Below are 11,429 nucleotides of genomic sequence, written 5' to 3' on the forward strand. Positions count from 1 at the left end.
TTTTGTTTTTAAACCACTAGTTCCCAGAAATTGCTGTTGAAGTTTAACGAGTCAATTCCCTTGGGTGAACACACAGCTCAAGTTCAAGGGAGGGGAATTTTTGTTTCATTTTGTTCTAATACATCATTTTAAACTTATTTTTGAGAACTTCATCCATGTATGTGATTTATTCCTGTCACATCCGCCTTCCATTCCCTGAGCTCCTCTGGGAATCTTCCCCATTTACCCTTCCCTGCCTCATGCCTTCCTTCATAGCCCACTGAGTCCACTTAGAGCTACCTACACATGCACAGGTGTGGGGCCATCTACTGGACTCTGATCAACCTATCAGGGACTATAGACCTGAGGAAACCTGATTCTCCCTCTTAGTAGCCATCAGCTCTCAAGAGCTCCTCATCCAGAAGTGGGGGGCATGTGTTCCCCTACTTCCATGCTGGAATGTTGACTGGCTTAATACCATGCAGCTCTTGTACTGGTGCTCAGAAGTGTCAACGCTTTCACAGAGGCCAAGCTGCTGTGAGTTCACGAGTACAACAGTATTATTGCGTCCAGAAGTCACCGGCACTCTCTTACTCTGGCTTTCATAAACATTCTACCCCATTTTTCTATGAGTTAAACCTTGCGGTGGGAAAGGGATGCTATATGTCCAAGTGGGAATGCCCAATTTGTGGATGGGCACTCCACAAATCGTTCCCAGCACTCTGACCAGTTGTGTGTCTCTGTTTTAACTTCTGTTCATTACACGCACACACACACACTTCTCTGATAAAGACTGAAAAAGCTGCACAAATCTATGGGTACGGAAGTAAAGTACAAAAACTAAAAGCCTTTTTTGATACTGTGACTATTTAGCAAAATAACGGGAGTAGGCTCACTGCTAAGTTCCCTCCCGTGGAGTGTGCCTTCCATCCCATCAGAAAGTGACGGATCACTCCTACGACTTTCAAGTCATAACTGCAGGCAGGTCTTGCCCGGCCAGTCTTTATTTTGGTTCACATGGTTCACGGCTGGGACAAACTGATGGTGACTTTTCTCCCCCAACTGGCTGCATTGCGGCTTCCAATACTATAAAAGTTAGGCAGCATAGAGGAAGCTTCCAGATCACTCTATGCCTGATCTCTCAAAACCCTTTGACCAAAGTGTGTGGTGCTTTTAGCAACAGGGTCTTAGCACCACGTTCTGGTGAGCAACCGAAGGCAACACACTAACCCATACTATTTGGTGGGTTTCTGTGACCTCTCTGGCAAACAATACAAAGGAAGTTATCCCACACCTGGAGCCGGGATTTTTATTTGACAACCTATGGATTCTAAGAAAACCACTATTCCCTGTATTAGGTTAATGCTATTTAAACTCCTCTATCCATATGCACACTCACATATACATTTTACACAATATATAATATATTCCATGTGTATGTGTGTATCTATATTTGAAAGCTTATAAAATAGTAGGTCTCCATATGTTTTTTTTTTTTCAAACATCTTCAGTGTTGTTTACCCTTCTGGGATTTCCTCCTCTGCTTCATCCTTGAATCAAGAGAAGAAATTTTATTAAGGTTTTCCAGCAGTATTATAAGTCAATTGGTGTGTTGAATAAAGAGCCATCCATGATGGGACAAGCGGTATCTGAGATTGGACATTTGCTACAATAAAGAGAAACAAGCATGTGCCCTGGGGCTGTTGTTTTTGGCACTAGAAAAAAAAATCAAACACAAAACCTTAATAGCAGTAGTCAAAATGAAACATCCTCACAATCAGATTTTTTTTTTTAACAAGACCAAATTAGAAAACAGGAATTAGTTCAACACGGCAGTTCTTTTCTGAGGATATAACTGGAAGAGGTAGTAATCATTCAAACGTTTGGATTTGCACTCTCAGTTTCACGTGATGAGCACTGGAGTGAAAAGGTCGTCTGTTTTTCTTTCCTATAGGAAGGCATGCATAACGCTCCACTACAATCCAGAGACTGGCAGCCAGCCAAGTTTCTCAGGACTCTGTGATCCTGTACGCAGGACCTGAGATCATCCAGAGAAACGCTGCAGTTCATCATGACCTTCTCTTTCCCAGCTATTTCTCACATAATCATCATGACAGCAGAGTTCCTCATAGGGACTGCCGGGAACGGATTCCTTATCACCGTGAACGGCTATGACTTGGTCAAGAGCAGAAAGCTCCTGGTACTACAGAGCCTCTTGGTGTGCACAGGCCTGTCCAGACTTGGGCTGCTGCTGATGCTCATGACTCAGAGTTTCTTCTCTGTGTTCTTTCCATATGCTTATGAGAAAAACATTTATGGTGCAAAGGTAATGTTTGTCTGGATGTTCTTCAGTTCAATTGGCCTCTGGTTTGCTACCTGTCTTTCTGTTTTTTACTGCCTGAAGATTTCAGGCTTCACTCAGGCCTGGTTTCTTTGGCTGAAATTCAGGATTTCAAAGCTTATATTTTGGCTGCTTCTGGGCAGCTTCCTGGCCTCTTTGGGTACTGCAACAGTTTGTATGGAGGTAGGCTTCCCTTTAACTGAGGATGGGTATGTCCTGGAAGAAACAAAGCTAAATATTAGTGACGGCGACTTAGTGAAAGACAATGACTTGCTCCTTGTAAACCTGGTCTTACTACTTCCCCTCTCTGTGTTTGTGATGTGTGCATCTATGTTATCCATCTCTCTTTACAAGCATATGCACCGGCTAAAAAGCAGAACCCAGAAGCTGTCAAATTTCCAAGCAGAAGCCCACATAAATGCGTTAAAAACAGTGACCACGTTCTTCTGTTTCTTTGTTTCTTACTTTGCTGCCTTCATGGCAAACATGACATTTAGAATTCCCTACAGAAGTCATCAATTCTTTGTCGTGAAGGAAGTCATGGCGGCATATCCTGCCGGCCATTCAGTCATAATCATCTTAAGTAATTCTAAGTTCAAAGACCTATTCAGAAGAATGATCTGCCTGAAGAAGAAAGAGTGAGGAGGAGACTGTCTATTTTCCTGATATGGATCCAGTGAACTCTCTTGTTTTCTGTGCCCTCTCTCCTGGCCATTTCCTCCCAGGCTGTATCTAGGACATGTGAGACAATCATTGAATCTTGGATGGATAAGATATCAGTCTTCCATGAACTGTGTACTTAAAATATTGTGATATACATTAAGAAGTATTAATTTTCATGAACTACCAACTTTGTTTTAGAAATTAGAGCAAGGCTTAAGACGTCTTTGGGTAAATCAATATTTGAATTCTATTGTCTGTCTTTCCAGGTAATTGGGAATCTTTCTGATGAAATAAGGTAACACAGCTGCATTAAGTTCAAGACTTGACAGATCATTAAAAAAATGGTCTTTTGGTACACTTAACAGTTTTAAAATAGATTCATTAGAAAAATGAAAATGGCATGATAATATTATCATAACTCTGACACTATCACAGAGATGCCATGACTGTCCTGGATAATAGGGTAACATCTCATCCACTTTTGACCTCAGGTAGATGACAGCAAGAGAGGGTCAGGTGACACTTGAGCCAGCCAACAAATAAAATAAAACAAAACAAAAACAAGAACAGACAAGGTTCTCTGTTTTTGTTTTCTCTTTAACAAAACGAAGATGTATTTTTCAACCTCCTGGAATATCAAATATCAAACTCATTTCCAGAGAGAGAGTATGGGGGAGATTGCTGAATGGAACATCTCAGAAGAAAGCACCCCGTCTAGGGACCTCACCTGATCCCTGACTGAGCTTCTGACTGGGTACAGTAGCAGGAAACGGATCAGAGACTGAAGGGACAAAGTTGGGATTTGAGGAGGAAAAATAATTTTTGAAACAACTCCCATTGCTTGGAATACCAGTTCAAATCTGAAAAATCCTCTTTGACTCCTAAACGGAAATAAGATGTCTTACTTTACTTATAACAAATTATAATTACAAGTGATTGAAAGTTGCTGGGACAAAGAAAAACTCAGGTAGATATGTATATGCACAATGGTTTACTACCAGATAATAGGTTCAAAATATGCTAACAATGTTTTTGCTGTTCTCTGAAGAAAAGTTTCTCATATTTGAACAAACACTGCTCTCACTAGGGACATTTGTGTATAGTCACATTGCTGCTCCCAGCATGACATTGGATTCACTGGAGACATTTGTATGAGGTCATGTTGCTGGTCCCAACATGAGAGCCTCTGATTCAGTGATCAGGAAGTACCTCATATTAGCAGTGCTGACAAATCCCTGCCTGTGGCTTGGGGACACTTTGAGAACAGTGGTTTACAGCCACAGTGATTAAGAACCTAATTTCTGAGGTCCAGCTGGACAGGTTTGCACTTAGTCAGTTGCTAACTAGTTATATTAACTTGGTGTGATTTTAAAGGTGACAGAATGAATGAAGTTATGAAAGGTGGGAAACGCCAGAGGATTTCAAAAGAATAGAGTGTGTATGGAGTGAGCAGAGGGAGAAGAAAGGTGGTGAGACAATGTTTGGCATTTGTCTTGGTCTTTAGGAGAGGCCACCAGGCTGACGCCCACATTGCCATCAGCTGTAGCACACTGTTGGGCATTGTGGTTGTTTGATCTGATAAGTGAAGGACAAGGTGAGGCTTTCTTTGAGGAGAGTTGGTCAAGGCACGATGGGTGCAGTTGGAACATTCTCAGCAGGAGGATTGCTGCACTTGTGACATGCCTTGTTATTCAGGTTTGAACATCACCTACACGGAGAGCCAGCCTCAAGCTCAGTGGAGCATAACCAACTAAATTCGATACAGCTTGATAGTGTCACATACTATCAGAGTTACCTATGTCGTTCACAGATATGCTCTGTAGACATTTTTACCCTGAAATGCTCAGAGTAATTTCTGAGAGCAAATCAGAGGGTTCCTCTTCTTTACAGCAATCAGTGATTGTGTGTTTGAAGAAAATTGGCTTTAGTGCTCTTTAGTGTGTAGCAGGCTTGACTTCCTCAAACTTACCCTCGTCTATCCAGACACACAGACAGTTAAAACTGGAGTCTCCTCTGTCCTTGTGCTAGAAATTACTTTGACTCTGAGCTCCAACTGGATCTTCTGCTTTTCCCCTTGAGAAGAGAAACACAACTATTCCCAAGTCCCCAAAGTCACTACACGTTGGCCAAACAAACTTCCTAAATGACTCCTGAGAATAGTTCCCATGTACAGGCGGTACTCTTCCTGCGTGGATAGTTTCTCCTGCTCACCAGCCCTTGCTTTCAAGCATGTATTATGATGAGGGACAGGAAGGAGAACACCCACTACCAATGTGTCCAGCAGATAGGCCAGGTGCCTGTCTGTGAGCACCCAGAAGGGACAGGGGCTCATCCACACTCCTTCACTGGTTTGTGGCCATCCTTGCCTGCTCTGTGGTGATGAGTCAATGATGGCCATGCAGAGACTCCCTACCTTGCACAGCTGTCTCAGAGATACACTGACACAAATATGACCTTCAATATCTAGTCCTTGTGTTCCAAAGAAGTTTCCAGAAGTTACCATCTCATTTCCCACTACCAGCTCTCTCACTGTTCTGACAGGTAATTCTTACATTTTCTGGCCTGAATCTATGTACCTAGTTCTCCTCTGCCATTTTCTTTTCACCTGTGTTAAGCTTTGATTTTTGTCTGCTCCACCTCTTAACTCCAACATAAAACCATGCACTTGATACAGAGGAATGAGCCTAGGCATCAAACACAAGAGGGTAGCAGTTACATACCCCACAAATAAACTCATTCTTATTTTTTGTTCTGAAAAAAGTCTTATTTTATGCTCATTACATTATAGAAAAGTTCATTCCGTTACCTGTCATGTGATAAAAATTGCTGCTACATAGAATTTTCAGTTAATTCATTGGTTTAAGCATGTTGTTTAAGCAGTACTCAGAGGAATCACATTGCTTTAAAGCAAAGAGATACAAAAAAATCAGTGCACTGAAGTTTCCATTTATTACATGTTACCTTCCCAACTTTGTTCGCAACTGAAAATAACTTGTACATCCCATGTATTTCATGGGGATTAAAAGTTCATTATATGCAGAATTATCTATCTCAAAGGAGAGAGTCTTTAATGACCTAACAATATTTCTGTCTCAGAGAATGAATTCTTAATGGTGCTGTAAGGGTCTCGGCAGTGGTGGTGCACACCTTTAATCCCAGCATTCAGCTGGCAGAGGCAGGCAGAACTCTCTGAGTTCAAGGCCAGCCTGGTCTACAGAACCAAGGCTGTTAGACAGAAAAAAACAACAACCCGTCTCTAGACAAACAAACAAACAAACGAAGAGTCCTGAAAGGGATCCTAAGAAGTTGCCTGCACCTTTTATTCACGTTTATGTCCTTCGTCCCTGCTTCTGTGTTTTGAAACAGCACATCGTCAGCTTCAGCGTTGCTCTTCCTTGTTTTAGAAGACCTTCAGGAAACTGCCAAACTCTAGGCACCTTTCGTTTGTTCATTTCTCATACTGAACCTAAGAGCATCATCACATGGCATTCTGTACATTGTCTTGTGTTATGTGCTTACAGTTTCATCTTTGGTAAACAAGAATTTCTAATATCGCTGAAATACGGAGCCACGCTGCAATGTACTCTTAGCCCCAAGTACATAATAGCAATCAATTAATCACAAACAGGCACTTGAATGTACACTTTGGATAGAGAAACTCATGCCTCTCAGTAAAATAAAAACAGAGAAATAATCAGAGAGTGTGTTAATTCCATTTCCGAAAGTAGTAATAAGTTTAGTTGATTCAATTCTACTGACATTTTAAAAGGAAAAAAAAACCACCTCATTAAATCTAACTTCATGAAACAGCACAGACAGGAAAATTTACATCCCTGCTTTAGTTGTCAACTACGATGAAATTACAATTACAAGTACTGCCATCTAGTAGCGAGCAGCCTCGTTACAGGACACACTAGCAGAAATGGGAAGACTCCAAGCAAAGAGAGCTCTGTCAGAGTGATTCTGTACTCCAACAAACGTATGAAAAGAGGAATGAATGTTCAGGTAACAAAAAAAAATTGGGATAAATATGAGTAAGATGTTGATGTCCTTCAAATACAAAACAAATTTAAGTACCGTTAACAAAAATGTGGCAATTGTAAAATAGGACTATCTTCAAATATAAATTAGGTCATGTTATCAAAAAAATTCCTGGTCCCTTATTTAAGATGCTGTGTTGGATTTATGATCGTATTTTAAATAAAACATCTCTTGGGAAACATTTTAAAATTATATGATACATTAAATAATAATAATAAGCTGGAAAATAATAAGCTGAAAGTGAAAAAGAAGATATGCATGAAACAATTTTGTAAGACAAGACTGATCATAAGCCTGTATATTGTAAAATACATGATGGTTTCCTGGGGATTCATTATGTAATTTTACTCCTGTTGGTTTTGAACATTTTTAATCTCACCAAGATGTGTTTTAGTTAAGTTTTCTAATATGAACACATGCATACACACATACACACACACACACACTCACACACACTCAGGCACACACACACATATATATGATGAACATATAATAATAACAATGTCAAATCACACCTCAGATCTAAGAGCAGGTACTTGGGTAGTTTCAGAAAATCTGTCCCTCACTGTGTGGCTATAGCAGTTACTCAGTCCACTGTGCGGGTTACCTCAGTGGGCCCAGCTCAGGAAGAGAAGTTCAGGAGAGTCACTGGATGGTCCCTATTCCTGCATGAATGCTTGGAAACACTGGTTCTACTCTCAGGAAAATAAAATCAGCTGTTACAGCAACAATCGGGCAAATCAGCTGGGTCGCATTTTGCTCAGGCCATCGTTTCCGTGGCTATGTAGCAAGGTTTGTTTGGTTTTGATTTGTGTTTGATTTTTAATTTGATGCCCTGTTTGTCATTGGCTCTGCTAATATCTTGAAGTCTTTCTTCTACCGTGTCCTCCAGAAGGTTCAGGGCTTCATGTTGAATGTGAAGGTCCTTGAAGCCAATTGCAGCTGAGTTTTGTGCAGGGTGAGAGACAGAGGCCTCATTTCCTTCTTCTGCATGTGGCTCTCTAGTCTCCCTTACACTATTTTTAAAAGAGGCTGCTGTCTTGGCTCCTGTGGATGCTTTGTCATCTCTGTCAAGAATCAGTCAAGAATCAGGAGATTCAGGGACATTTTCCTGTTCTCTGCTCTGTTCCACCCATCTATGTGCCTATTTATCTTACTCTGTCTGGAAATTAGATGTTGAGATGTCCCTGCCCACCTCCCCTCTCTGAAGTTTGCTTTGGTTTATTGAGATTTGTCATAGCTTATGCATTTTAAGATTCTAATTCTGGGATGAATGTCATTAATATTTTAATGTTCTTTTGGATGGTAATGAAAATTTAACAATTTTATTCTTCTAATCCATTCTTTAGTCTCCTTCAGTTTATTCTACCACTGTTTTGTAATCTTCATTCTGTCAGTCTTTCACTTTCATACTTAAGCATGTATCTAGATATTTTATTTTCTTTTTTGCATCTATTGTAAATAACAATAGGCTCCTGACCCAGATAGATCCATTTCCAGAGTCAGGCTATTGTGTGGATTTCACATTTCTTATCTAATTAGGCTGCAAGATTATATGGGCTGCGAATCTTTCCCACGATTAGGCTTGGCAGTATCTGCACTGACTGAGCATTGCCTAGCATGCCAGTTCATCCTTATTCAGAGTAAGTGGGGATTGTCCCCTGGTTGTGGAGTGAGGGTAATGGGGCAGTTTAATGGAATGTTGGGTTTACGTTGCTATTCTTTTATGCCAGGACCTTATAGAATTTCCATTTCTATTTACTCCAATTATTTTACAAGACAAACCAAGTGTCTTAGTAACTTTCTGAGTGTTGTGATAAATACTAGTACCAAAGGCAATCAATAAATAAAAGCAATTAATTTGGCTTATGGTTTCATAGACTTGTGGTCCTTGACGGCAGAGCAAAGGCACAATGACAGGAACTACGGAGAGCTTGCACCCTGATCCTTTGTCAGGAGGCAGAGAGGACACACTGAGGATGGTGAAGGCTTTTGAACCTCAAAACCTGGCCCCAAGAAACAGCTCTCCCAAGAAGGCCACATATCCTAATTCTTCCCAAGCAGTTCCGCTAACTGGGGACAAAAATGGGCCTATGGAGGCCATTCTCATTCACATCACTGAAGATGCCAAGTGCATCTTCAGTCACTTCGCATGAATAGTGCAGCAGCATTAGCAGCCTTGAGCTGAACTGACATCCTGAGAGCAGAGATTGTGCCCATTTCTATCTATCCTAGAATGCTCTGGCAGAGAGGATTTTTTGATTATATATGTAATATATGATATTAATTATATATCTTATATTTATAACATGTATATATATTCCTGCTCTGAAACATGCTGTTTGTTAACATTACTTGGGAAAAATAGGCAATTCCCTCAAGCCTTGACACAAGTCATCCTGCACTAAATTCAGATTGTAAAGAACTTCTCATAATTCCTACTCTGGTAAAAAGTCTGTTTTTTGCATCTAATAAATACCAGAGAGAGAGAGAGAGAGAAGGCAGCAGGGAGGAAAGAATGGAGGGAGGGAAGGGAAGGGAGGAGAGAAGGGAGGGAGAGAAAGACAGCGCCAGTACAATCTATTTACTCCTCTCTTTCTCTCCATGACCTGCTCCATGTTTGCCTGCTGGCTACATTTCTGCTATCCAAGCTGTCCCTGGACAGCAGCTACAAGGGTGAGGAGCATATGCCCGACAGCACAAGCTGCGCTGAGTGCACAAGCCATGCTTGGCTCAGCAATGCTTGTCCGTGCATGCTAGTGACACCTATCTTTGGTCATCTCTCCTTTTCCTAGTGTCAGCCTATTAGATAACCCATGAAGCCAAGTCAGTTCTTTTCTTAGTAAATCATGGAGAGTTTCAGATGCCAAGAGTGGATCGTCCAGGCACAAGGTCTGTCCTCAAACCTCCTGCATCAGAGACTAACAGTACGGCACACTAGAAAGCTTGCAGGCTGCCGGCACATTCTGCAGCCCTCAGCTCTGTCTCTGACTCTGGGGGTTTAGAAAATAAGAACTTCCCAGCTGGCAGGCTTTCTGTCCTTCATTAACCAGGTGCGTTCTATGGAACTCACACCACTGTGGGTCTTTTTTTTTTCTTTGTTTTGTCTTTTTGCCTGTGACCTAGAACGTCCTTGCACCAGAATGCCTCATGATTTAACTCATTTTGTCTTTTAAGTTTTTATCTTTAATGTCAGGAACTTGAAAGCGCAAAATAGTTATGGCTAAATTTCATCCGTGCAGTATTCTGTCTTCATCTTTTCTGTCTCTTCACTAAATTTTCCATTTTTTGGTTACTTAGTTAATCCTTTAAAAATGCTGTCCTCTCATGTTTCTTTTAGTTGTTTTTGGATGACTTCCAACTTACATTTGTCCCTCAGCAAATAAAGTACTTGAGACAAAGGGTGTTGTTCCAGAAGCCGTAGCTGTGTGGGCAGCAGGCTTGCATGGTGGAAAGCGTAGGCATGGCTGCCTTGATCCCTGGAGGCGCCTGTCAAGAGCACGTGATCAGCACAGCCAATGACTGACGCTCTGCAGATGAACTCCCTTTTCATCTTCTCATACAGCATCCTTGCCATTTCCTTTGTTCAACCCCCCCTTTTTTCCTAATTTTTAACATATTTGTTCTGTATGTGTGTGTTTGTGTGTGTGTGTGTGTACGCGTGCGCGTACATGTATAACTGAAAGAACAACTTACAGGAATTGCTGATAGCCTTCTGCCTTATGGGGAATTTCCAGGAATTTAATTCAGATCTTCGGGTTTGGTGACCAGCACCCTCTCCCGTTGAGCCATCTTGCCTGCCTCTTTCAAGCTCCTTTCTACATCTATTCAGTGTTAGTTTTCTATGTTTAGTTTAACATTAAACTATTGCAGCACTCACCTTAAGACAGACTTTTTGGGGTGTGTTGGTTGAGCAAAGGTTTGAGACAGGGATTCTCTGTGTAGCTTTGGCCGTCCTGGACTTGTTTTGTAGACCAGGCTGGCCTCGAACTCACAGTGATCTGCATGCCTCTGCCTCCCTGAGTGCTGGGATTAAAGACATGCACCACTATGCCTGGCTAAGAGATATCTTTACTGACTTTCATCTTCTATTTTAATCTGCTTTGGCTATAGAAGAACTTACACTTTGGACTTAATTTTTATCCACACGTAGAAAAGTGTACTTATATAGGGTCACATCAGGCATTTATTTGGCCAAAGATCCTGCCTGTTTACTCAAGGTCATTTTATAGGTGGAATGTGGTGTTTGTCACAGTGTATTTGGGGAAGTATACATTAAGAGCATTATAGCCCATAATTGTATTTAAGCTCTTCTTTGTAGCTCCGTATCAGTTTATTTCATAATTTGAGTTTATGACTTCTTTTTTTTTCTCCTCTTCTTTGAGGTATTAGTGTGATATTTAGT

At 41.1% G+C, this 11,429-nt stretch overlaps 1 protein-coding gene across 1 annotated transcript; it reads left to right on the forward strand.

Annotated features, from left to right (window-relative positions):
* The first annotated feature begins 2,050 nt into the window (after positions 1-2,050).
* On the forward strand, positions 2,051-2,962 carry LOC110542359 (taste receptor type 2 member 3-like). The gene has a single exon (XM_021628954.1). The coding sequence runs from the start codon at positions 2,051-2,053 to the stop codon at positions 2,960-2,962; it is 912 nt and encodes a 303-aa protein (XP_021484629.1).
* The last annotated feature ends 8,467 nt before the right edge of the window (positions 2,963-11,429 follow it).

The sequence above is a fragment of the Meriones unguiculatus genome, chromosome 21, assembly GCF_030254825.1.
Source record: "Meriones unguiculatus strain TT.TT164.6M chromosome 21, Bangor_MerUng_6.1, whole genome shotgun sequence".
Taxonomy (NCBI): domain Eukaryota; kingdom Metazoa; phylum Chordata; class Mammalia; order Rodentia; family Muridae; genus Meriones; species Meriones unguiculatus.